The sequence below is a fragment of the Drosophila elegans genome, unplaced genomic scaffold (assembly GCF_018152505.1).
Source record: "Drosophila elegans isolate 14027-0461.03 unplaced genomic scaffold, ASM1815250v1 contig_149, whole genome shotgun sequence".
NCBI lineage: Eukaryota > Metazoa > Arthropoda > Insecta > Diptera > Drosophilidae > Drosophila > Drosophila elegans.
Genome location: NW_024545513.1, coordinates 10,446,909 through 10,472,490, shown reverse-complemented (window position 1 = coordinate 10,472,490; position 25,582 = coordinate 10,446,909). Strand labels below are relative to the sequence as shown.

Genomic DNA, 25,582 nt, shown 5'->3' with positions numbered 1-25,582 from the left:
GGTCATCGATATTCTTAAACCGCTGATGTCACTGACTATCGATGACTCGATAATTGGTTAGGTACCCATCTCTAGCTGTTTTTATTTTAGAAAAAAATAAAAACAAACAAAACAAATAATGAAAATTAACCACAAATATGAATTCGACGACGATGTGGCCTCGATTTGTGAGTCAACGGTGAGTTGATTTGTTCCTTGGCCCTATTCTGGAATGGAGATAATCGCTTTTTCGTGCTTTTCAGGCCGCCCTCACCGAAGGATGTCGTCTGCCCGTCAGGATGCACAAAACGGACGACTGGCCGCTGGCGGAGATTGTGAGCATCAAGGAGCTGGACGGCCGGCGCCAGTTCTACGTGCACTATGTGGACTGTGAGTATAGGAAGCTCTGGCGTGGATCTGCATGCCATTTATAACTCCAAATTCCCGCCAGTTAACAAGCGTCTGGACGAGTGGGTCAACGAGGAGGACCTGTACACCCGCAAAGTGCAGTTCCCGCGGCGAGACGGCTCCCAAACGGGCACCAGTACCGGGGTGACCACTCCCCAGCGTCACCACTCGCTGGCGGGCAGTGTGTCCCGGCCCACATCGCCGCAACATCCTGGTTCCGGCGCCCTGGCCGCCAGCCAATCGACTCCAAGTGGTCAGGTGGCCGGTGGGGCTCCTCCGCCGGCTGCCCTGCCCAGCTTGGTGGCTCCCCCGGGCACGCCCAGCACTGGCGGCGAACTGGTCAATGGCAACAATCTGGCTGCAGCCCTGCAGAAGCGCATTAATCGCAAGAGGAAAGTGCACGGAGGATCGGCCCACGGCCAACACAGTCTGCAGGTGCAGCCGCAGCAGCAGCAGCAGCCACTAGCGCATCCTGCCACGCCACAAACGCCCACATCCACGCCCGTCCACGTGACGGGCGATGGGCTGATCACTGGAGCAGCCAACGAGGATGGCGATGGCTCGCAGGATGGCAAGACGCCCACGCCGCGGCAGTCGGGCAGCATGGTCACGCACCAGGACGATGTGGTGACGCGCATGAAGAACGTGGAGATGATCGAGCTGGGCAGGCATCGCATCAAGCCCTGGTACTTCTCACCCTATCCGCAGGAGTTGTGCCAGATGTCCTGCATCTACATCTGCGAGTTCTGCCTGAAGTACAGGAAGAGCAGGAAATGCCTGGAGCGGCACCTGTCCAAATGCAACCTGAGGCATCCGCCCGGAAACGAGATCTACCGCAAGCACACCATCTCCTTCTTCGAAATCGACGGGCGAAAGAACAAGGTGTATGCCCAGAACCTCTGCCTGCTGGCCAAACTGTTTCTCGACCACAAGACACTTTACTATGACACGGATCCCTTTCTCTTCTACGTAATGACCGAGTTCGACTCGCGCGGCTTCCACATCGTGGGCTACTTCTCCAAGGAGAAGGAGAGCACCGAGGACTACAACGTGGCCTGCATCCTCACAATGCCGCCGTATCAGCGCAAGGGCTACGGCAAGCTGCTCATCGAGTTCAGCTACGAGCTGTCCAAGTTCGAGGGCAAGACTGGCTCGCCGGAGAAGCCGCTGTCGGATCTGGGCCTGCTCTCCTATCGATCCTACTGGGCGCAGACCATACTGGAGATCTTCATTAGCCAGAATCCGAGCACGGATGGCGAGAAGCCCACCATAACAATAAAGTGAGGGTTTAGCCTTTAATATCGCTTATCTTTATTTCAATTTATTTGAACCTCTTCCAGCGACATCTGCGAATGCACCTCGATCAAGAAGGAGGACGTGATCTCCACGCTGCAGAACCTGAACCTGATTAACTACTACAAGGGCCAGTACATCGTGTGCATCAACCGGGACACCATCGAGCAGCATCGGCGGGCGATGGACAAGCGCAAGATTCGCATCGACTCGAAGTGCCTGCATTGGACGCCCAAAGACTGGTCGAAGCGCTCCAAGTGGTAAGTCCGCTGGCCATGCTTGTCGACAACTCAATTTGAGCCGCTTTCAACCTTTGTTTTAGAATGCCATTACACCGGATGGATGTGGAATCGTTGTAGCTCATAGGTTTCATTTATTTCATTTCATTTAAATGCATTTTTAATGTTACAAACTAGTTTATATCTCAACTATGCGTATAATTTCAAGAAGACCGTGGAGGGAGTAGGTCGTCCACTATGCGATTCATGGCCTTGGTTATGCCAAGCTCCAGGTCGTACTCCGCACAATCGACGGCAATGCGCAGATCCTTGAGAGTCTCCTGATTGTGGGCGGACTCCCGATGCTGGCGGCTGAGATTCGAGCGCGGTTTGTGGGCGGTGCTGAGCTGCTCCAGGCACTGATCCAGCTTTGTGGTGTCCAGACTGGCGGGGCGCAGATTTCTGCTGAGGGTAGAGCGTAAACCGTCGATGTCCTTTGCCGCCTGAGCGATTTGATCCACATCGGCAGCGCGCTTGGCGTCCACTGCAGTCTGCAGGGCGGCGCACTTTAAAAGCCTCGCCAGGCGCTGATATGCCTGCCTATACTTGAACTTCACGTCCTGCCACTGACGCACTTGCTCCTCCACCTGGCGCCGCACATTGCGTCTGTCCTCCTGGAAACGACGCGTCGCCTCCAGCTGCAACAGGAGCTGGATGTCTTTCATGTCGTCCCGCTCTGAAAGTGCGGGTGGGGTGTATGAATTCGGTGTGGGTGGTGTCGCCATTTGAAGTTCACTTTCAACTCCTTTACCCACTTTCTTTCTCGTCCCTTTTTGCCTATTTAATAACTGCAAAAAGAGGGAAATTCAGATTCGATAACTAAAGTGACTGGCTAGAGGCATCAATCGATAACTGCTAACGAGGATGACACTCTAGCTTTTTTTGTCACGCCAAATCTGGCTTTTTAATTTGATTATTAATGATAAAATTATACAAAAAAGTTGTGTGTATAGTTCGTACTTTTAATTGAATGTTTTTGCATTAAAATTAGGTTTTTGTAGTTATTTAACTGAAGGTATTTTATTTAACACAATTGGTGCATTTAATAATGTTTGTGTCGATATAGTGGTAATCATATTTACTAACTTGAATAATATATGTTAAGTCTGGTAAGATGTCGTTTTAAAAGTAAAATACTATAATAATAGCTTATGCTGCAAAGGCAAATAATAAGCTAGAACTAATTACCTTTGCTCACACCCTTCATGTCCGGCAACGCTCGAGCGCCAGAGTTGCCAGAAAGCCGGCGAACACGTTTTATTTATTCGTGTCGTTTGGAAAATAAATAAACGTTGCTAGCCTTTCTTATTTAACTTGTCTTGTGGATTTAATAGATAGCAGCTAAATAAATGGGTCGGAACAAGAAGCAAAATCCCTTTGCGGCCCGCAAGCGTCAAAAGCGTGAAAATGTGAGTGGCTTAATGCTACAACTCAGTTGGAAAAACACTCCACGTTTTCCCCATTTTAAACTATTATTTAATTATTTAACTTATAATAATTATAGGGTCCCGAGCGCCCCGATCGCAGAGCCCTGCCCTATGAGGAAATAAAGAGGGACAACGCGTTCTTCATCAAGTACTACCACCTGCAGAAGATCTGCGCCAGCGAGGAGGAGTGGACGCAGTTCCTCGACTCCATCAGGGACAACCTGCCCACCACGTTCCGGGTGACGGGATTCAAGGACGAGGCCAAGGCCCTGCTGGCGATCATCGAGTCGCAGCTCTTCACCGAGTATGTGCGGGCGGTGGCCGAGCTGCACCAGAAGGCGCCCGAGGATGTGGAGCGCCCGCTGTGCCTGCCCTGGTACCCGAACGGTCTGGCCTACCAGCTGCACCTCACCCGCAAGGACATCCGCCGCTCGGAGCCGCTCTACCGGCTGCACAACTTCCTTATCGTCGAGACGACGGCGGGCGGCATCAGTCGGCAGGAGGCCGTCTCCATGATACCCCCATTGTCCTGGACGTCCGGCCCACCGACAAGGTGCTGGACATGTGCGCCGCCCCCGGCTCCAAGACGGCCCAGCTGATCGAGGCCCTGCATGCGGCCCCCGAGGAGCACAAGATCCCGCCCGGCTTTGTGCTGGCCAACGATGTGGACAACAACCGCTGCTACATGCTCGTCCACCAGGCCAAGCGCCTCAACTCGCCGTGCCTGCTGGTGACCAACCACGACAGCAGCGCCTTCCCCAATCTGCTGATCAGCCAGCCGGATGGCTCCCACGGCATCCTCAAGTTCGACAAGATCCTGTGCGATGTGCCCTGCTCGGGCGACGGCACGCTGCGCAAGAACCCGGACATCTGGCTGAAGTGGAACCTGGCGCAGGCCTACAATCTGCATGGCATTCAGTACCGGATTGTGCGACGTGGCGCCGAAATGCTGGAGGTGGGCGGTCGCCTGGTCTACTCCACCTGCTCGCTGAATCCCATCGAGAATGAGGCGGTGCTGCAGCGCATCCTCAAGGAGGCGGACGGCGCCCTGGAGCTAGTCGATGCGGGCCATTTGGTGCCGGGCCTCAAGTACAAGCCGGGCATGACCGACTGGAAGCTGGCCACCAAGGAGGTCGATCAGATCTTCACCAGCTTCGACGAGGTGCCCGAGAGCCTGCACACCATCATCCGACCGGGCATGTTCCCGCTGCCCGCCGCCGAGATGGCCAGCATCGGGCTGGAGAAGTGCATCAGGGTGCTGCCGCATCTGCAGGACAGTGGCGGCTTCTTTGTGGCCGTCCTCGAGAAGCGTCGTCAGCTGGCCTTCGAGAAGAACGACGTGGCCGCGCTGCTCGAGCAGAATGAGATGGCCAAGCAGCCCGCCAGCCCACCAACTGAGCCGGAGCTCGATGGGCGGGGCCAGCCGGTGGGTGAGAAGGCCGTGCCGTGGGGACCGCAGCGGAAGAAGCGACGACTGCACGGCTACAAGGAGGATCCGTATGTGTTCTTCGGCGAGAACGATGCCGACTACGCGGCCATCAAGGAGTTCTACCAGCTGGACGAATCGCTTAGCCAACGGTGTCTGCTCACCCGCTGCATTACCGAGAAAAAGAAGAACATCTACTACTGCTCGGAGGCCATCCGCGACCTGGTGGTCAACAACGAGCACAACATCAAGATCATCAACACGGGCGTGAAGACATTTGTGCGCTGCGAGAACCGCCACACGGTGCATCCGTTCCGCTTGGCCCAGGAGGGGCTGCAGACCTCGAACGCCTTCATGGGCGCCAACAGACGCATCCAGGTGGAGCGGGAGGATCTGGTGATGATGCTCAACTGCACCGATCCCACGCAGCCCCCATCGACGCACGAGCTGAAGAAGGAGACCCAGGAGCGCTGCAAGGAGTTGGGTAAGTTCTACTCTGCCCAGTCGCAGTCTCTAATGAATCGCACTAATGATTGACCAATTTCAGGAGTGGGCAGCTGCATCCTCAAGTACGTGGACGAGCGGTTCACCCTGTACACGGTGGGCTGGCGCGGCACCTCCAGCCTGCGCGCCTATGTCCACAAGGACGAGACCATCCACATCCTGCGCCTGCTGGGCGCCGATCTCAGCAAGTTCGAGACCAACAAGTACGAGGAGGCGAGAGTCGCCGCCGCTGCTGCAGCGCAGGCGGCCACCGAATCTGGCCAGGATGTGGCTGTGGATGCGGGACCTGAATCTGAATCCTCCGGCGAGGGGGTCGCTCCGACCACGCCCATGGACACCGAGGAGGGGGCCACCAAGAGTTAGTACCCGAGGATAGAACGCAAGGAAAAACTAGCATTTAAGCGGACCAATTCCACCTTGCGAGTGGCTTGTACAATTATAACGAATCAAAAGTATATATTCCCCTCTATGTGGACAAAGTTAATGCATTTTCGTTTTCAGTCAAAGGGACACCTTACGTTGTAACTTTGAAATATAAAGAATTTTTCAAACTAAATTGACTTAAAAATCAGTGTTTTCGAAATGCCGATTTTGAATGCGGTGTTCAACATAACTTGTAAACTAAAGAACGAATATTTTAGTCTTTAATCGTTCGATTTTATTTAAACACTACTTTGTTTAACTAAAACAGTTGACATTATTTTTTCTTAAACGATGCGGCTTAATGCAATTTGGTCACCGCAAAACAAAATCAGAGGTTCCTTTTTGCCATCATTTTTCAAAACTTTTTAAACAAAAAGAAAAAATGTACTCAAATGTATTTAAAATCCACCCAAAATCAAGAACGAGTCGTAGAATTTTTAGTACGTTTTTGTTATAAAATGTTACATTTATGTTTTTATTTTTCCCAGTATAAATATATCGTATGTAAAGTATATAAAAAAAAGTTCATTAAAAAATTACACATACTCTTTATATAGATGGTTTTCTACCGTATTTCTTTTTCGTATGTTCTTTTGTTTTTCTGGTTTCTGTTTTATACGCTTCATACGCGTTGTTTTTTCGTGTCTTTTAAAAAGTATTTCTCATATATTTGCTGTCTTTCTTTCTTTTTGCGCAAGTGTAAAATTGTTCTGAGTGAGTTGGCTGTCGTTCGTATTGCTTTGTATCTGCGATTTTAAATTCCTCCGATGATGATGTGTGTTGTGTTGTGGTGTGTGTGTGTGTTTTGGAAACATTTATGCACAAATATATGGGATAGACGAATGTTTATTTTATGTTAATTACGCTGTAGGAATGAGACTGGCTCTCTCGCTTGTTAATACAAAAAATATATAAAAATAATAATAGATAAAAAAAAAAAAACAATAGTAAAATACTTTGCAGCAGTTGGAAAAATGAGAGGGAATAGTTTGTTTTTATAAGTATAAAGATTGTGAGATGCGGCGAGACGAAAAGTAGACGACTGAGGGTGACTGAGGATCGGATCTTGGATCTCTGATCGCTGATCTCGGATCGGATCGGATTGGACCGGACTTGGACCCCCTTCTTAAGCCTTCTTCTCGGCCTCGATCACCTCCTTGGTGGGCAGCACGTTCTTCTCGTTGGTCTCGGTGTGCTTCAACTTTTTCGCATCAAAGTTCTCGATGCCGGCGATGAACTGATTCTTCTCCTTCTCCTGCTCGATGGCTGCAATTCAGAGTCGAGAAGAAACAAACCAAACACAATTATAGAGCGTGCAGTGCACTTGCCATCTAAGGCAGCCAGTCTTTGGCTTTTATGGCCACATACATACACTACACCAAACTATACATTATATAGTGGAGTAGTAGAGTAGATGGCCTACAACGCACCTTCCTTATCGGGCAACGGGTTCTTCTCGTTGGTCTCCGTGTGCTTCAAGTTGTTCTGATTGAAGGCGGTGATGCCCTCGAAGATCGACTGCTGGGTCTTCTCGGCAGCCACATCTGTTTATCGGGAAGATATGCATGTATATTATTGGGATATCAAACAAAGGAAGTCCTCCGGATCTCTGATCTCACCCTCGGCGGTGGGAAGAATGATCTTCTCCTGGGTGCTGGCGTTCTTCAGTTTGTCCTGGTTGAAGCCCTCCAACTGGCTCTTCAGGTTCTCGGCCACCTTGGGCAGATCCTTAAGTGCTGGTGCTGGGGCGGCCATCTGTAAAATAAACATTTTTTATTATTTACATGTTGTAGATCAAAAATCCCCCAAAAATATATTAGTTCTATGCCCAAGTTGATGTTACGAAAACAGTAATTTTTTCCAGAAAACATCATTATAAGATCTTGAGTGGCCTTAAACATTATTCATTTGCACAGCCAAAGATTAAATTTTCTTTATAATGACTGAATGGGCCAATCTATCATCAGAATATTTTTCTTTTTTTTTCTTGTAAAGGAGAAAGCTTTGGCAATTATGATAGTGTTTATTCTTAACAAATCAAAAATTAAATTAACACTAAAAAACTTTCATATTAACTAAGGCGAAAAATAATGTAATAAAACTTCCACATCAAAACATTTGTTTGTAGTCATTAGATAACAGTAGCTAGAATGTTTTACCAGAATTCTTTCCCTGTTTGCAAAGAACCAAATCGCAATTTTTTTTTCTGATTAGTAAACCTTTTTTAAGGTAGATAGCAAAAGCTTATTGTTATTTGTTTAACGATATGGGAGTTTGTTTTGCCCTTTTTTGGTTCATTTAACGATAGTTAATTATTAATTTTTACAATAAGTTTAACTGTAACAAATATATTTTAATTTGTATTTCATTGAATTATCAATGCAATTTGTTATTATAGATTTAAATTTGACTGATTAATCATAAACCGATTAGTCCAATACGATTTCTAACCGTCCAATTGGAGCCGAGCCGGAAGAGGATATCGATGCTATCGGCGAATAAGTGAAAAGGGAGGAAGCCAACGCTCCGATAGACGATCTGTTGTTGTTCTTTATTGTTTGCTTTTGTTGATACCAATGTTGCGCCTTAATAAATAATTCATTTTCTGTGGAAACGAAACGTAATATCTCTTTGTTGACCGTTGGTTTTTTATTTATTTTAGCTGGCCGATTTCTCAAGCGATAGAACACAACAAGAAAAAAGTTAATCATTCGAATGTGGGGCGATAAAGATGACTCAAAACGCACACAGATCCAGCAAGGACGAGTCATGTGTGTGTGTGTGTGTGTCTTCAATCAGAAAAACAGGAGGAAAGAGAAAGAAAGAGTTCAGCGAACCTTTCCAACTGGAAACAGATTACGACTCCAATTGGTTTTGCTTTGCTTTGCTGTTGCTTCTTGTTCTTGGCCTTTGTTTTATAGCACTGGCATTCTTATCAGAAGGCATGTGTACCCGGCAAGCGGTTAAACTGCATTTTATCACGTTTATTTTTAGTTGCGAAATTCGAGTGTGCGTGCCATGCCATTTTCATTTTCAATTCCAATCGGAATTATTATGCTGGACAAAGAATCGTCTTTGTGTATTGAGATATCGGTATCAATATCAAGTCATCACTCGCATTGCATTGCTTTCGAACAGCTGCGCTGCGCTGAAATTGCATTCGTTACAAGGGCAGCGACCGCGCCAAAAAAATAAAACAAACTGAACTGAACTGAATGGGGAAAAAAGCATCGCGAATCTATATTTATTTGCACATTTATAACCATAAATGGTCGTAAAGCACAGGCCGCAAGCCAACTGGCCAATCATGTTGATTGACTAACTGACTAACGGTCGCCTATCTCCGCACAATCCCCACTTCTCCCCACAAAAGCCTCTATCTCAACTTGGTTCATGCCGCAATCTTACAGCGATCGTCAAACTAAGCTTAACTTTCCATTATGTACAACATTTTTCAAGGGTACACCCATTTTATTTTCAAGTTGAAAAACTAATCTTTATATTAAAAAAAAACTTCTAAATGGCAACCAGTTTAAAAATTCTACAAAAATAGGTTTTTTTGTAACTATATGAAAACAGTTTAGTTTTAACTGGTGATTAATTGTTTATTGCAAACCACAAACATCGTTTTCTAATCTTTATTTTTATATTGCTGATGAATTGGTCATAGTTTCTAATCGCTACCGAAAATAACATCGATGAACCAATAATGAAAAAATCGCAAGTGAGCAGGAGAGCGATTTATAACCCGGTCTAGAAATTACTTTAAATGTTTAGTTCATTGGATATTCTTTTTAAGAATTTTTGGGTTGTTTAGACATTATGTTAATAATATACTAATAATTGTGTTAGCTATAAAATAATAATATATAAATGCTGTTTCAGTTTTACGGCTTTTATTTGTTGGGCTTGACTTATGGCGATCGTTACGCTCAATTTGAATTTCGATTAATTGGAAATCGTGTAAGCCGAGTGTCGTATTAGTCAGCTCCTTGAAGCGAACAAAGGAGAGGCAACAACAAACCAACAATGTATACATACATACAAAGTGGGAGTGTTTGGATGAGGGGAAGAAAGAGGAGGACGGTGATTTCCAGGGGGCGGGGGCAAATGAAGTTCGCCGTGAATCAACTTCCAACTTCGAAATATGGTCGCCCCGCTTAAAAGCCGCCGATGAATCATCGCTATATCGCATATGTATGTACATGAGTTGTTGGTATGTATTTTTATATGTTGAATTTATCGTTTGCCCACACAGCTGTGCTTCTTCTTTTCTCTTGACTTTGTAAGCTTTTCTTTCTTTTCTTTTCGTTTCCTTTTTCTTTTTGTTTCTTCCTGTTTTTGGTTAATTTTTTGTATAGATATGTATGTTCATACAAACATACATATATCTTTTTTTGTTTGGGGGAGTAAGTCAGACGGCGGCAAGAGACCGTTAAAAACAACAATATATGTAAAAGAATTTGCTTTTTGGAATAGGTTTATATGTAAAGTAAAATGAGTCAAAGTTGCTGATGCGTGGCACTCAGACGAAAGGAGTTTAAAGCAGAGACACGAAGAAAGGGTGAAGAGGAGAGAGCGAAAAGGAGATGGAGAAATGAGAAATGACAGACACGTCCGCTTTTACAATTACACCCTCATAAATACTCCTGCAGAAATGCACATGTGTGTGTTTGTGTGGAGCAGGGGGCGAAGGAGAGAGAGAGAGCGAGAGAGGAACAGAGACTTGCAATGAATTTTAAGTACATACATATGCACATTATATATAAATATCATGCAGGCGGTTGTGTTTAGTCATATATTCAATTTCAAAATCGCTGGATATTGGATATCCCATACATTCTGGTGACAATGAGGCACGACTGCCACGCCCAGTAAAATTCGCATCACACTCATGCTAAAAACAGCCGAGGTCACGATAATAGCACTAACAACTTGGAAGCTTTTTAAAAATATACAATTTTACTGTCTTCATCTTTATAAATTGTTAAATAAACAAATTAGTTTTAAGTTTTGTTTTTAATTTGTTTCTTATCTGCTGTTATTAATTAATGTCGGAGGAAATTAAAAATACATTTTTGTTAAAATAAATTGAGACCTAAAAACATCGCTTGTTTCCCTTGAAATGTAGATAAAAAAAAACTTCTTAAACATTTTAATCAAATAACATTACGTTTAAAAATATATTTTAAAGTTTCCTTATAAAATCGAAGACCAAATTTGGGCTTAATTTTAAATCTGAAATTAAGTATTAAAAGTAATCTTAACAACAAGTTGTAAGTTTGTTTACTGTTTAACAATGTTCAAATTAATTTTCAGTAATGGATTTTAAATCTTTGTCTTTCCACAAAATAAAGTGTTATTTTTTGTGACCCTCACTGTTGGCAAGTACAAAATTTTGAACTTTTTGTGTTAATTTTTTTTCTATAAAACTTAGCCATATCACATTTCATGTGTCCACTGAATGAATCATTTAACTTAATAATGGGTTTATAACATATATATATATATATTTTTTATTTTCAACAAAGTTAAATATTATTTATTTTTATTAATTTAGACAAAGTGCCAAATTTTTTTTGTGACCTCGACTGTGGGGGAGGATATTGGGCAGCAACAACAACCACATGCGCCCCGCCCAAGCACACACACACACACATATATAAAAGGCAGACGGCAAAAAATGAAGTAAAATGCCGGCCGGCACACACACACACGCATACAAAAACAGAGGGATTTCTGAAGTTTAAAACATAAAAAAATAGTCAACAAAAGAAGGCGGCGACAAAAGCGATTTAACAGCTGCAGAAAAAAGTTACAAAGTCAAAGAAAAGAAATGAAAATTGAGAGAAAGACAAACGTAAAGAGAAAGAGCAAAAAGTAACGGACTAGACCAGCACAATAAATATTTATAACAAATCCGCTGCCATTTTTTGCAATCAATGAAGAAGCGCAGTCAACAAAAACCAGTTCCACTTATTTTTTTTTTTGTACCCCCATCTCCGCAGCAAAAGAAATAACCGGCGATCACCCATCGGACATTAAAAAAAAAGATATTACAATAACCTCTATTGGGAACTAAAAAACTGAAGTAAGCTCACCTTAATTTGGTTTTTGGCGTTGGTTTTTTGGATTGGCAAAGAGGATTACTAAGAATTGGGATGCTGGCGGGGTCGGGCCTTATATATATGTATAGCTGTACACTTTGCGAATTTTAACCCTCGGATTTGTTGTCGCGAAGCGGAGCTCAAGCTAACTGGACGTTTTAAAATTTAATACTGCGGCTCGGCAGAGTTGCGCGGTTTTTATACCTCCAGAGTGACCGTTTTGCGGAACCAGATCCATCCGGATTTGAACATCGTTCTCCCATTTGGATTTTTAATGATGCCACTATACTCTTGTTCTGTTATCACAGAGCATAAGCAATAACAATAATACAAATTCTATACTTAATTCTGCAATTTAAATCCTTTGTCGTTCGTATCTTACAGGTTTTCGAAATTGCACCTTCAATCCATGGTTCGAAACTAGGAAAGTTGCTATCAGGGACTCGACCCATAATAATTATGAAGTTTAAAATCCATCATCTTGGGAGGATTGCATATACATATCATTGCATCATCAATTTTGAATCGTTTTCTGATCAGTATATGTTTTAATTTGTAACAAAAGGGGAACAATTATATGGTTTATTAATTCTTATTTATTCTCATATTTCCCGGATCTATTTTAAGGCCACAATAAAAAGTATATGGAAATCGCACACTTCAAAATGTTTATTATTTACAAAAGCTTTGGCAACTTTAAGGGTTTATTTGGCTTACAAACTTTGTGGAAAACAATAAAAACAATCGATGTGCAAGTTTTTGATTTGCTTACTCAAGATATGGGTTACGAGGAAATCAGTCGAGCAATAATAAATAAACAATAAATAATGTGCTGAATAGTGTAACAGATTTATTGAAAATTTGTTTTAATGGGTAGTACTTGAACTATAAGTAATGTACATACACTTTAATGAATTGTATAAAAAAACATACACTTTGCCATTTGGTAGTTTTTAAAAGTATTACTTATTTTTATTAAACATTGAGAAGGTAATAATTTAAAATAATATAAGAAGACGCATTAATTGAACATAGTGGAAAAATAAAAAAAAAGTTTTCTTGCTTAAGTTCTTATTATAAATCTCTCAAAATAGTCGCGGTATTAACTAATACTATCTTTACTCTACTTTGATAAGGCTGTTGTCTATAGGTGGTGACTCATTCGTATATACAATCTCGTCCAGGTCCTTTATGCTACGCATAGTTGGCGGATCGGCACTCGTTCCACACGCGTGTCATCTCCGCGGGATCGCCGAACTCGTGCGAGGCTATTACGGAACTGTAGCTATCCGGACCCCTGTACGTGGGCCGATGGAAGCGGAATTCGCCACAATGCTGGAGGGGAATGCCGGCCTTTAGTGCCACAATCCCCAAATAGACGTCGTCGAAGCGGAAGAGCGGCACATGGACGCTGGTAGAGTAGAGCTGAAGAAGCGCCTTTCGCGAGAGCATAAATGCTCCGGCGGTCACATACGGCGGCCAGCGATCGAAGGGGTATTCCTCGAGTGACACATACCACTTGCTGAACTTGTGACGCAGCGGCGATGTCTGAAAGACATGGCCGGCGAACAGCAACTCCGGTTGGTGGCTATGCCGTCCTCTGCCCAGGAATTTCAACACATTCTTGGCCGAAACGTAGTAGTCGTCGTCCACGAAGAGGTAAAAATCACTGCGATTGAAATGCTGGCTGGCCCAGCGCATGCCGAGCATTGTTTTCAGTGTATTGTTAAAGTAGGCATCTACGAAGTCCGCCTGCAGGATGTCCCCATGCTCGCGGGATTCCCAGGCCACGTCTTTTTCGCTTTTTTCCTGGCCGCCGCCCAGCACGAAAACCCTGCGCAGGTGGACATCCGAGAAGCGTCCCTCGTAGCCCCAAGTGCGCCGGATGGCCTCCCGTCGCTGGAAGTTGCCCACGGCACTCTTGATCAGCAGGGTGAGCCGCGGGGGCTGATCCTTGGCCTGAATTTCGGCCGTGAACGAGGGCATTCGCAGGTAGGAGTAGCCCTCGATTCCAGAGGCACCGACTCCGTCGTCATTCAGCGGATAGTGGAAGTGCCGCTCGAAGTCCAGTTCGTGCAGGTGGGTCAGCAGACCGCAGTAGTCCACCAGCAGGATGAGGGGCAGGACCAGGAGGCATCGCAGCAGCAGTCTGTAGTGTTTACTCTGCATGGCGACCAAACCAAACCGAAATCAAAACAAACCAAGGCGGAAAATAAACTTTGGTAAGCCGAACTTTGCATGCCCTTGCTGGCTATAGGGAAATATACAAGTCTGCACACTCATCTGAACAGTTAATTTCTGTAAAACTAAATACATTTAATAATCTATATATCAATTATTTATGCTTATATATCAACATGGCTGATCAATAATATATATACTTTCTATAATCGAATATATGCCTCTTTGATTGCAATGCAAACTTCCGACTAGAATTATAGTACTCTCTGCAAGAGTATAGGGAAAACTATTAGTGTGACCGTATCGGACGGAAATACTGGTTGGCAAATGCCTGCACTTGAAACAATAATTAAGAGCATCGATTCACTTAAGAATTATATTTTTATAAGCTACAGTTTTATCAATAAAAATATTTTTTAAAGCTTTGCTACATTCTTCTTTGAAATGTATGTATTGTATTTGTATGATTTGATGACAAAGTGAACAGCACCCAGGCTATTTTTAAATATAATTTTATGAGAAATCTCTTACTTATGAGGAATCCTTTAAAACAACAAAAATAACAACTTTTGAAAACATACCACTTCTGACATAAACTTTAAAAATGAAAAAGAGTGTTCACTATTTCATTGAAACGAAATTATAAATCAAAAAGCCTTTTATAAAAAGTAAAACTATTGGAATGAAAATATTTGAAATACCGTTTGACAGAACTCCTGGCTTTTTCAGCCCTGAAAATACTGCAAAAGATACCAGATGGATAGAAGAGCGTTCGCATGGAATGTCAAATCGGAAAGAAGAAGCATATCGTATACAAATTAAACAAATTTAACGCGCTTAACAAAACCTTGTGAAATGGAAATGTCCAAGGACTCAGGCACTGCTGCAGATGCAGTTGCTCCGCCGGCGGAGAAGGTATCCAAGCTGACCAATGCCCAAAAGGCGCGAATCGAGAGGAATCTGGCGAAGGCGCAGAAATTGCGAGAGGCTAAGTTGGTTTTGCATCCATTTAAGGATCTGGCCAGGTGAGTTGTCCTTTTCCCATTGTCCTTGTCAAAACGGGAGACTTGAAACTCTAATCCCTCGCCAGCAACAAGGATGGAGGCATGCACCCGGAGGCTGCACTCAGCCAGGGTAGCTCTGTGATCAAGGTGCAGGGCACCAAGTACATAGACAGTGGCGGAGGATTCCTGCTGGAGCAGCCCGTCCTGCCCACAAATGGGCAGCCGGGACTAAACAAATCCGGTGGAGAGGAGGCCCCTGTTATCCTGGACGATGCCATCGCCATACCCGTGCAGTACGAGGAGTGTTTGGAGTGCGGCGACCAGTACGCCGACTCCTATCTGTTCAACAACTTTGGGCACTCGGTGTGCGACAAGTGCCGGGACAACGATGATCGCCACGCCCTGATCACCCGGACGGAGGCCAAGGCGGAGTATCTGCTGAAGGACTGCGACTTCGACAAGCGAGAACCAAAGCTGCGCTTCATCAGCCGCAAGAATCCGCACAACGTGCGCTGGGGCGAGATGAAGCTGTATCTCCATCTGCAGATCCAGCAGCGCGCCATGGAGGTCTGGGGCAGCGAGGAGGAGCTGGTGCGCCAGCACGAGTCTCGCGAGGACAAGCGCGAGGTGGGCAAGGCGCGCAAGTACAACAAGCAGATGAAGCAGCTGCGCATGGAGGTGCGCAGCAGCATCTACACCAAGAAGACGCACGCCGTCCACGAGCACGAGTTCGGACCGGACACCCATAACGAGGAGGAGGACACCTACACGCACACCTGCCTCACCTGTCCGTACAGCGAGACGTATGAGAAGATGTAGAGCTCCTAGTCGATCACATCAGTCAGCTTTTCTTGGTCGGTCTAGATCCCCAATTTTGTAGTTTGTAAGCTGAGGCCCATTGAAAACAGGTTTGCCCACTTAATGCATTGAATGCTTGGATACTTGATTATTATATAGAAAAACTAAGCAGCTATTTTTCAGTTGCCTTTTTTTTGTTTATATTATATAGATTCTGTTATAAACAAAGAATTTTTAGAATCATTTTGAATTATTTTGAAATATTGTCTTGTAAAACATTGAAAATTAAGTGAAAAGGAATGAGTCCCTGTAATATTTCAACAGAATGAATGAATCATATGCATTAATGCATGAACAAAAAGTTTCCAGTTTAGATTTTATATATTCTGTTGCAAACAAAGAATTTTAAAAATCATTTTGAATTGTTTTGAAATTTTGTGTTGTAAGCCATTATAATTAAGCGAAACAGAAGTGAATTCCTACTATATTTCTACAGACTGAATGAACAACAATTATATATCGTTCCTTTTTTTTTACTATTTTTTAAGACCGTTTATAATCCTATTTGATTTATAAAATATTTAATATATTTGAATATTCTTTTGAAATAAATGCCCTGGAAATAAACATTACTTCAGCTAATTAATTATTTGCCTAATTTATTTTAATCGATTTAACTATACACATTTGACAGATATATCATCAACAAGCCTTTAAATAATTCGACATTTGAATTAAAGTTAATTAAAAACGAATAAAATGTATTTGCCAAATTTAAATTGCTTGTAATTAATTTGAAAATCGGCCAAATTGCGGTAAAGCAGTATTTAAATGGTATTTTTACTTCTGTAAGCAGCCATGCGGTCACCCTCAGATTTGGTATTTATCGGCATTCGGCATACGGTCACACCGACGTGCATATACCAAATAAACAAAAAGAAAAAGATTCTCGAGGATCCGCAAGTGCCTCCCAGATCCCAGATCCCAGACACCAGACGCCGGACGCCACACACCAGATCCAGTCGCGCAGCGCAAGATGGACGAGCCCTCGGACGATGAGAACTCGGAGCCCACGCCCAAGAAGATCAAGCGGGAGTGGGTGAAGAGCTACTCGAACAAGGCCATGGAAATGATGAAGAAGATGGGTTACGAGAACGACAAGGGCCTGGGCAAGAGCAACCAGGGTCGCCTCGAGCCGATCATCGCCGTTCAGCAGGACGGTCGCCGTGGCTTCGGCCTCAAATTGGACACGGTTCAATCGTCGGCCGGCCAATGGGATCCGGCCTGCGAGGAGCTGGAAATACCCGAACCGGTCCTCTGGCTCCACAATCCAGGCGGAGATGGATCGGGAGCTGGGTCCTACAGCTTGGATCAGCTGATGGGGCACATCGTCACGGGGCCACGGAAACTGACCCTGGACGAGGAGACACGCTACTGCGATCCGGCCATCCTGCATCACATCCTCAATGCCAAAACCGTATTCGATGATCTCAACGACAGCGAGAAGCGGCGGGCACGCAGTCGCTGCAATCCCTTCGAGACCATCCGCAGCTCCATCTTCCTCAATCGCGCCGCCGTCAAGATGGCCAACATCGACTCCATGTGCGACTTCATGTTCACCAATCCCCGCGATCCCGATGGCCAGTCCCTGGTGGCCAATGACGAGCTCCTCTACTTCACGGACATGTGTGCAGGTGAAGTCCTTGTATTGGCGGCTTCTAAAGACCGGTTTTCATTTGCGCATGCTTTAAGCGAATTTACTTACCCCTTCCAAAACCTTATTCTTGTTTGATAAGGGGATTTCCCCAAAAATTCCAATTATTATTGCAATGTTTCTATTGCGAAAGTTTTATTGAGAACTTTATATACATACATAAAACGTATTTAAAAGATTTGAAGTTGAAAACATGACACATTAGCATGATTAAAATGGTCCAAATATGGTTTAAAAAATGCATTTGAGGTGCTTGTTCTACAATTTCTATTTAACTAAATTGAGTTTGCATTAGGAGTATTAATTAGAACCCAAAAAGATACTTTTCGAACTGAATATCACAAGATCTTTTAAAATACACTTAATATAATTTGAATTAAGATTAAGAAACTATTTTCCCATTGTGGTAATTATGGCGGTAAGCAGCAAGAAAAGTGACTAATCCGCTGTTTTCTATTTCTCACAGGTCCTGGCGGTTTCTCCGAGTACGTCCTGTTCCGCAAGTCCTGGGAGGCCAAGGGATTCGGCTTCACGCTGCGCGGCGCCAACGACTTCAAGCTGGAGAAGTTCTTTGCCGCCTCGCCCGAGTCCTTCGACACGTTCTACGGCGTGAAAGAGGATGGCAACATCTTCGACGAGGGCAACCAGGACTCGCTGAACGAGTACATACGGCTGCACACGCCGCAGGGCGTGCACTTTGCGATGGCCGACGGCGGATTCTCGGTGGAGGGGCAGGAGAACATCCAGGAGATCCTGTCCAAGCAGTTGTACCTCTGCCAGTTCCTCACCGCCCTTAAGATCCTGCGGCCAAATGGCAACTTCGTCTGCAAGATCTTCGACCTCTTCACGCCGTTCAGCGTTGGCCTGGTCTATCTGATGTACAAGTGCTTTCACCAGATCGCCATCATCAAGCCGAACAGCAGCCGGCCGGCGAACTCGGAACGCTACCTGGTCTGCAAGTACAAACGCTCGGACACGGAGACGGCGGCCATCATAGCCTATCTGAATGCGGTTAACCTCATGCTGGGCGAGGAGTCGCAGCAGGAGGATGGCCAGCACGACGTCCTCGAGATCTTCGATGCCAACGAGCTGGCCGAGGACGAGGACTTCCTGCGCTACATCATCGACTCGAACAATGCCATTGGCAAGAAGCAGATCGTCGGCCTGCGCAAGATAGCCGCCTTCGCCCAGAATCCGGAGCTGAAGGAAACCAAACAGTCGGAGGTGCGACAGGAGTGCCTCAAGCGCTGGGGTCTGCCCGACAAGCTGCGCCAGGCGCCGGAGATCAAGCAGACGGATCGGCTGCTCGAGGAGCTCCTGGCCGACTGGTCGGCCGATCGCAATTGGTTAAATTTGCCGGCCACCGAGATGAGCGGGGTGGCCAGCCTGGGCATGTCCGTGCAGAACGTGGCCGACTGGTATTTTGTGCCCGTGGGCCGCGAGGAGACGAACATCAATGCCTGCACCCTGTTCCTGTGCAAGTCGCGCGGCAACCTGCTGCGCTACACGGAGCACAAGAAGTGGGAGCTGGTGGAGACGGCCTTCGAGGTGCAGCCGCGTTCGATATTCTTCGGCCAGATCGTGTACGAGTTCTACGGCGAGGGCAGGACCATTCAGCGTGTGGCCGCGCTGCACATCATCGATGGGATCTGTCTGGGCGGCATCGACATCCGGCGGCGGCCGTTCCGCGAGCGTGTAAGCATGTGCGACAAGTTCGCCCGCAGTCTGAACAAGCCGCACCGCAAGGAGCGCACCTTCGGCGCCCTGCGCAGCAAGCCCTTCTTTCGCCTGCAGGACATGGCCAGCTTCTTCGCCGACATGCGGCACTATGTTCTGAAGGACAACTCGCAGCGGTTCGGCTATGCGCTCGACGACAACAAGTTCTTTGTGCCCGGCGGCATACTAATGTTCTGCGAACTGACCACCAACTATGTGTCTGCGCACTCGCGATCGCGTGGCCAACTCTACTACTTCAATGTGAAGAACAAGGAGTCGTACTACAAGGAGCAGATACCCAGCAAGAAGGCCGCCGAGATCTTCGCCTCGTTCCGCTACAGCTACTCCCGTCGCCTGCTCTGGAAGTGGACGGACCTGCGCCAGGTGGAGGAGCTGGCCACCGAGGACAATCCAAAGATCCTGTACCGCAGCGACTTTGTCAAGTTCATCGCGGACAAGCTGGGCCACAGTTAGGCCATCGCGGAGGCCATCGATGTGGCCATCGATGTCTGCCCAGAAAACAAAAACAAAAACTAAAAAGAGAAAGGAAACGTAGCCATAAGCCTAAAGTATACATACGCATACGTGTTTTATTATTTTTTTTTTGAACCTACCCCAAGCATGCTTAGGATTTATCTGGAGGTTTTACAACAGATCCCTGCATTTTACTTATTCGACTTAAGTATTCGACGATTATTTGTGCGCAGGAACTGAATTATTGTGTTTTCTTTTCTGACCATCACCACTAACTCTATATACATACATACAATGTCATTTGTCTGACGGAAAGTGTGCAACTGTTTTATTTTCTAAAGATCTTACCAAAGTTACAACGTCTTTTAACTGGAATGGGTGGGATTTACAATGGGTATGGCGCTTACAATGTTCATTACTCAACTTATTTAACTCCGATGCCAGAATGGCTAAGCTACAAATTTGTAGTTGAATTGTTAAATAATGGGGGTCAATTAATTTAGCCAGTTTTATATAAGGTACTTCTAAGGTACTTTTTATCGACTTGCAGAAAGGTGACCTAAAGTTGTACGTTTATGGTCTAAAACTTAACCATTTGGATGCCGAATTATTGTAATTAATTAGATTTTTCGATAATTCTAACTTCTTAATGACTTGCGGAATGGATTTAGGATTCCGATTTTAAAAGGAGATACATCAAAATGTTGGGGCTTGTTTTGTATATAACATGTACTAAAATGGTGGTTATTTATTTGTAACAGTTTTAGGTATGGAATTTCTAATTTGAATTCAGATTTTAAAGTGGCATAATTATTAATCCGCTTTGAAAATATTTCCCCACAATTAATTAAACTTAAACTCAAACCTTATTGTTATTGCTGGTTTGAGCTTTTTTCCTAATATTTTTAATATCAATTCGCGGATGTCTTTAATGCCCCATCGCCGCCCACTTGGTTTTTTCCACGGGGAGTTGTCAGCGGCAGAAAGTTGCATTCGCTGGTCCTTGCAGCTTAATTAATCACCCGATAAATGGCCGGAGAGTCGGCTTTTGGGGACTTGGGTGTCCGGAATCCGCACTGTTTACAGTTGGACAAAAAAGCAAATTGTTGGAACCGTACTTTAGCAAATTCACGCCACACAACTTCAGTTACACATCGCCGAAGAAGGGATTGAGGGTCAGGGGTCAGAGGTTGGGGGTTGGGGGTCAGGGGTTAGGGGGCCAAATGCCACTGACATGCGCCAGTAATTAACGTCCCATTTTGGGTTAGATTATCCATGAATAATTGGGAATGACGATAGTCGCGTCTTTGGCACAGGAAGAAAACCACAGGAAAATTGCTTATATTCAATTTATATATTCGCATTTTAATTTCGGAAATATATATGTTAGTTTTTTAACAAAAATTTAAATGCCTTCTTAAAGTGTTTCTTAATCATTATTGAACATTATTTATATATATTTCTTATTTAGTTTAGCTTTATAGGCATATTAGAGGATTAAAGTTTTTAAACTAGCAAAAATTTAAATTCGGTATTCAAAAAGGTAATTATTTAAGTTAGATTTATTATATTCAATCGGTTAATATCGTAGAGTAAAAGGTTATATTGTATAGGTTGAAAAGTAAAAGTCCAGGTATTCTTGATCAAGATCGATAGCCGAATCTCGGAAGCTATACATTTTTAGTGTGCATATATATTATTTTTTCTTTTATTCTTCTTTTAAATTAGTTGGTTAATATATAATCTAATGGATATTTTTCTCCGTGCAATAGTTAGGCGCATGTGTAATGGATGGAGGAGCGGAATCCGATCGGATTGAAGTGGAGGCTGGGATTTGAGATTTGGGGATTGGGGATTGGGATGGGTTGCGCAACTGCACCAGATTGATGATGGCCGGCTAAGTGTAGCCACCTCCGAACCATACCGTACCGTACCGTACCGTTCCGTTCCATCCTTTTTATCCTGGTGCCCATTTCGGACTACTTTCATTCCTCTGCCCCACTTCATCCCCCTTTTCCATGCGAGGAGCGAGTGTTTTGGAGACTGAAAACTTTGCTAATTGCTTTTTGGCCACGGCCACGATGGCGATGCCTGTTGACGACGAATCCGGCGAATCCAACGGGTCACAGTTACAGCATCCGGAAAATAGTAGTTGTCCATTTGCAGTTGAGCTGCCTTGCACACTGGTTTCAAACCCCCAACGAATAGATTAACTCTTCAAAGTAAATATTGTAATATTCAAAAATCGTAAAACTAGTTTCAAATTTCTGTATTTAAATTTATGATTTTAGTTACTCATGGTAACACAATGTACTTAATTGACCAAACGGAGAAAGCTTATTTGATCTGGTTAAGATTAAGTTAATCCATCTTATACAATATGCTTAGATTTTTCTGGCATTGAGAATTCTTTGTGGTATTGTAATCTTTAAGTATCTATAATTATTATTAAATATAAAGTATATTATAAGAATTCAAAGAATATGAAAATAATTGTTATTGAAATGTGATGATTTACAACCTAAATACAATTTAAATTTTTATTTTAGTTTATATATTAACATCAATCTGGCATTTAATATTTATATATGTATTATTTGTATTGTAATTATAATAATAAATTAATATCAATGAATTATTAAATCAGAATTTATGTGCAGATTTTTATTTTTTAAATAAATGTAAATAAAAACATCGATTATTTCGGAGTTTTTAAATTTTTTTAAATTAAAAATCTCAATTAACGTTGCCTTGTTTAAAGTTAAAATTTCTTAGGAAATCCCATATTTTCATAGAACTACTTGGGGAATCAATTGAAAAGCAGTGTAGTTGGTCATGGTCATGCCATCATGTCCAGAAAAGCTGCTCGCAGTGTTTTTGTTGTGCATTTAATTGTGCTTTTTTGGCCGGGCCTACAAATGCCGACTCAGCAGAGAATTAATTACACACACACACACACACACACACACACACACACTCAACTTCGCCTGGACATTTGATAGTTTCGCACTCTTGCGTTTTATAAATTTTGCACTTTGCCTGCTGCGAGCATCTTTGGTTGTCAAAACAAATTTTACCAACTGAGCCGTTCATTTGTTACGTAGTCCACCCCCCTCCCCCCCAAAGGACATCCCCATATCTCGAGGAAATCCCCGGAGAACCGAGCACATGGGATCTCGATGGGTTTTCTCTAGCTGGAGAGATGGAACTGACCGCTGCCCAAATGCAAATGTCATTTTGTGGTCATTCGAATGAATAAACGAAATTAAATGCAAAGAATTGGGCAGTCGAAAAGAGTTTTTGGACTGGCAGGACTGCCAAAGTGGAAGTAGGTCCGGACCATCCTGACAAGGGGAGTTCAATCCCCGCCCCGACTCCGGCAAACCATGTGGGACCCTGCTGATTGACAGCCAACGGAATCGAACCGGAAGCCATCTATGGAATCGATATATACACATGTACACATGAAAGATTACCGCACAGACTTTCGCCTTTGGTCAACCATTGCCATTATTGGGACAAAACATAATCAAACAAATTGAACCGGGAAGTGATGTTATTTTTATGAATATGACACCCACTTCTGTCTGTACGCATAAAAAAGGCAAGATTACTTTTGTTTATGCATTTAAACATTTGAGACGAAATCGATTTGTTTACCACACGAGCAGCCCCTTTTTTTTGTCAGCAATTTTATTTCGGATGGGGAAACCTAATTGGGTAATAATAAATATTTGTGATAAAGCCTCGAAATTTTTAAGATTTCAATTAATGTGATATGATTCATTTTTATTTTTCTTATTATTATTGACTTTCAATAAAAAACGTACCATAAAATATATGTATTCAAATTGTTTTCATTCATTATATAGAAATATCATTAAGATTTGCAATCATTGTGTTACTCTGGTTGAATTTAATACCTGGGTACCTAATTTTTGCATATATATTTAACAAATAGTCTTCTTTTACGGAGCCAACTGGAAACTGTTACAAAAATGTTATACTTTGTTTTAAATAGTGCTACACACTTAGATATATTCACTTTCAATAAGTTGATTATTTACTTTCTTTTAAACAACATTTAATATATAAAAGTACTCTTGTTTGTAGATAAAACCTTCTTTTCTGTCGCCAACTGAAAAAGTGAGTTACACTACACGAAACAGGAATATTTTGTTCGAGCCTTAATAGCACTTAGATATACAATTTAGGAGGCCTAGTTAAACCCTATTCCAAATTTGCCATATTTTTTCCATTAAAGGAAGCTTCTGCTGTTTTAGGGATTTGTGCTTATATAACCCAAGTATCCTAATTCCCCCGGCCGATGATCCCTTTGGCCGCGTTGATTGCGGTCATTTGGCAGCGTAAACGTGTGAGTCGCTTCGAATTAAGAGTCCTTTCTGGTTGCCCAGGACATCTTCTTGCTCCACTCAAAGGCGAAGGATTTGGCAAAGTGGTTGGGTGGGTGATGCCGAGCACACATTCGATTAGCAGTGGGCCCAAAACTCGATGAGTTTTATTAGTAAATAATGGCAAATCATTTGCCAGTTGACACTTGCTGAATGGCCAAGGGTGTGTGGGTGTGGGTGTGGGTGTGGGTGGGTGAAGAAAGGGGGGATGGGGGGGTTGCATGGGGTGGAAGGGACCTTGGACACGTAAGGGAATGTCACTGGCAGGGCAAAGTCAAGGAGCAGGAACCGTGGTCCTGCTAATGAGCAACATTAATGAGTGCTATTTTTCATTGAAAGGACAATCAGCGTGTTCATGTGTGTGCTTGTGCGTGTGTGTGTGTGTGAGGGGATGGGTGGGTGATTTGGCTGAGTGTGTGTGTGTAGTGGGGGAAATGCTTTCTCTCAAGTCTCTAGGGTATTTAGGCGGCCAAAATGTTGCAAAGACGGCAATGACAGCAGGTGCCTCACACACACACACACACACACCCATCCACCACCATATGTGTGTGGCCCCACACACACACTCGCACAGGAAAGGGCCTGATGTCAGGAGCCCATGAAAATTTAATACGAATGCAAAAGAAAGCAAAGAATTTGTAATTAAATTAACCATTTGCTGGCACTCAAACTCACCCCACACTCTTGCGTCGTCGTCTTTGTTTTTATGCTGCTTTAAATGAAATATTTTTGCCCTTTTCGCCTGCAGTCCCTTCCGGAACAAATGCGGATCCGGCGTTGAGTGGGTCAGCGGAAACCTCAAAAATTTCCACAGACTCAATCAGTTCCTTGTCCAGCTCCCTTATGCCACTAAAAGAAAATTTTTAAAATGCAATATGTTTATAACTTTACAGGGTTTACTAGATTTTTGTATACCAAAACTCGAATTTTGATGGAAAATAAATGTTGTTTTCTACCAGTGGCTTGCATTAAAAGCAATAAATAACACAAATCAACATTTTTATCATACAAGTTTTAAAAAAGTAATCTAATGAAGTGACACTCAGTAAACCATTCAATTCTAGAGACAGACATCAAAATTTGCACTTATTTTATTTAAACGGAACTTACAAAACAAAGGGCAAATATATAATTTGTATTTAAATCATTATGTTCTGATGACCTGAAATGATAATCATACAATTCTAGAAATAAAATCAAACTTTTCATTTATAGTTAATTAAAAACGTGTACAAACTGTAGTGAGTATAGTTTTTCTCAGTGCATGTGTTGGACCTCAGATTCGGTTGGGGATTCAGCGTTGGCTTCAGGTTGAGGTCGATGTCGGGGTCTCAGGTCCCCGGTCCCAGGTCCCAGGTCCACTACGACACTCTGGAGAGAAATGCGAAATGAAAAATCGACTTGCAATTAGCAAACATGAAACATGACTACCCCTCCC

The 25,582-nt window shown here is 43.7% G+C and overlaps 7 protein-coding genes across 8 annotated transcripts; 4 read left to right on the top strand and 3 right to left on the bottom strand.

The window, feature by feature from the left end:
- The first annotated feature begins 15 nt into the window (after positions 1-15).
- Positions 16-2,095, top strand: LOC108136462 (histone acetyltransferase Tip60). Its single transcript, XM_017257655.2, has 5 exons — positions 16-178; positions 243-369; positions 431-1,667; positions 1,728-1,940; positions 2,003-2,095. Coding segments are annotated over exons 1-5 (1,638 nt in total). The 5' UTR covers positions 16-118; the 3' UTR covers positions 2,004-2,095.
- Positions 2,026-2,812, bottom strand: LOC108136464 (augmin complex subunit dgt4). Of its 2 annotated transcripts, XM_017257657.2 has the most exons (2): positions 2,714-2,812; positions 2,026-2,634 (listed from the first exon to the last, which is right to left on the bottom strand). In XM_017257657.2, the coding sequence occupies exon 2, from the start codon at positions 2,621-2,623 to the stop codon at positions 2,123-2,125; it is 501 nt and encodes a 166-aa protein (XP_017113146.1). In that variant the 5' UTR covers positions 2,624-2,634; positions 2,714-2,812; the 3' UTR covers positions 2,026-2,122. The 2 variants fall into 2 exon arrangements, with proteins under 2 accessions (XP_017113146.1, XP_017113145.1); XM_017257656.2 differs by having other exon boundaries at positions 2,026-2,748.
- A 377-nt stretch (positions 2,813-3,189) lies between these two features.
- Positions 3,190-6,311, top strand: LOC108136547 (tRNA (cytosine(34)-C(5))-methyltransferase). The gene is given in 4 exon segments (XM_017257846.2): positions 3,190-3,367; positions 3,463-3,907; positions 3,910-5,295; positions 5,359-6,311. Coding segments are annotated over 4 exon segments (2,211 nt in total). The 5' UTR covers positions 3,190-3,307; the 3' UTR covers positions 5,679-6,311.
- Positions 6,312-6,566: 255 nt separating this feature from the next.
- LOC108136548 (thymosin beta) lies at positions 6,567-11,990 on the bottom strand. Its single transcript, XM_017257847.2, has 4 exons — positions 11,840-11,990; positions 7,358-7,493; positions 7,169-7,282; positions 6,567-7,004 (listed from the first exon to the last, which is right to left on the bottom strand). The coding sequence occupies exons 2-4, from the start codon at positions 7,491-7,493 to the stop codon at positions 6,865-6,867; spliced, it is 390 nt and encodes a 129-aa protein (XP_017113336.1). The 5' UTR covers positions 11,840-11,990; the 3' UTR covers positions 6,567-6,864.
- Positions 11,991-12,675: 685 nt separating this feature from the next.
- On the bottom strand, positions 12,676-14,138 carry LOC108136616 (beta-1,3-galactosyltransferase brn). The gene has a single exon (XM_017257934.2). It carries the CDS (start codon positions 14,012-14,014, stop codon positions 13,040-13,042), a length of 975 nt encoding a protein of 324 aa, XP_017113423.1. The 5' UTR covers positions 14,015-14,138; the 3' UTR covers positions 12,676-13,039.
- Positions 14,139-14,781: 643 nt separating this feature from the next.
- LOC108136618 (DNA repair protein complementing XP-A cells homolog) lies at positions 14,782-16,474 on the top strand. The gene is made up of 2 exons (XM_017257935.2): positions 14,782-15,051; positions 15,117-16,474. Exons 1-2 carry the CDS (start codon positions 14,882-14,884, stop codon positions 15,847-15,849), a joined length of 903 nt encoding a protein of 300 aa, XP_017113424.1. The 5' UTR covers positions 14,782-14,881; the 3' UTR covers positions 15,850-16,474.
- A 255-nt stretch (positions 16,475-16,729) lies between these two features.
- On the top strand, positions 16,730-20,084 carry LOC108136611 (cap-specific mRNA (nucleoside-2'-O-)-methyltransferase 1). The gene is made up of 2 exons (XM_017257930.2): positions 16,730-17,522; positions 18,009-20,084. The coding sequence occupies exons 1-2, from the start codon at positions 16,865-16,867 to the stop codon at positions 19,730-19,732; spliced, it is 2,382 nt and encodes a 793-aa protein (XP_017113419.1). The 5' UTR covers positions 16,730-16,864; the 3' UTR covers positions 19,733-20,084.
- Positions 20,085-25,582: the final 5,498 nt, after the last annotated feature.

What these genes read in the sequence shown, in the direction of transcription:
- LOC108136548 (XM_017257847.2), bottom strand. Translation starts at nt 7,493, where the DNA reads ATGGCCGCCCCAGCACCAGCACTTAAGGATCTGCCCAAGGTGGCCGAG. An exon ending in CATTCTTCCCACCGCCGAGG is followed by an intron (nt 7,283 to 7,357) that starts GTGAGATCAGAG and finishes CCCGATAAACAG; the next exon opens with ATGTGGCTGCCGAGAAGACC. An exon ending in CCCGTTGCCCGATAAGGAAG is followed by an intron (nt 7,005 to 7,168) that starts GTGCGTTGTAGG and finishes TCTGAATTGCAG; the next exon opens with CCATCGAGCAGGAGAAGGAG.
- LOC108136618 (XM_017257935.2), top strand. Translation starts at nt 14,882, where the DNA reads ATGGAAATGTCCAAGGACTCAGGCACTGCTGCAGATGCAGTTGCTCCG. An exon ending in CCATTTAAGGATCTGGCCAG is followed by an intron (nt 15,052 to 15,116) that starts GTGAGTTGTCCT and finishes ATCCCTCGCCAG; the next exon opens with CAACAAGGATGGAGGCATGC.
- LOC108136464 (XM_017257656.2), bottom strand. Translation starts at nt 2,683, where the DNA reads ATGGCGACACCACCCACACCGAATTCATACACCCCACCCGCACTTTCA.
- LOC108136462 (XM_017257655.2), top strand. Translation starts at nt 119, where the DNA reads ATGAAAATTAACCACAAATATGAATTCGACGACGATGTGGCCTCGATT. An exon ending in CCTCGATTTGTGAGTCAACG is followed by an intron (nt 179 to 242) that starts GTGAGTTGATTT and finishes CGTGCTTTTCAG; the next exon opens with GCCGCCCTCACCGAAGGATG. An exon ending in AAGCCCACCATAACAATAAA is followed by an intron (nt 1,668 to 1,727) that starts GTGAGGGTTTAG and finishes AACCTCTTCCAG; the next exon opens with CGACATCTGCGAATGCACCT.
- LOC108136616 (XM_017257934.2), bottom strand. Translation starts at nt 14,014, where the DNA reads ATGCAGAGTAAACACTACAGACTGCTGCTGCGATGCCTCCTGGTCCTG.
- LOC108136611 (XM_017257930.2), top strand. Translation starts at nt 16,865, where the DNA reads ATGGACGAGCCCTCGGACGATGAGAACTCGGAGCCCACGCCCAAGAAG. An exon ending in CTTCACGGACATGTGTGCAG is followed by an intron (nt 17,523 to 18,008) that starts GTGAAGTCCTTG and finishes TATTTCTCACAG; the next exon opens with GTCCTGGCGGTTTCTCCGAG.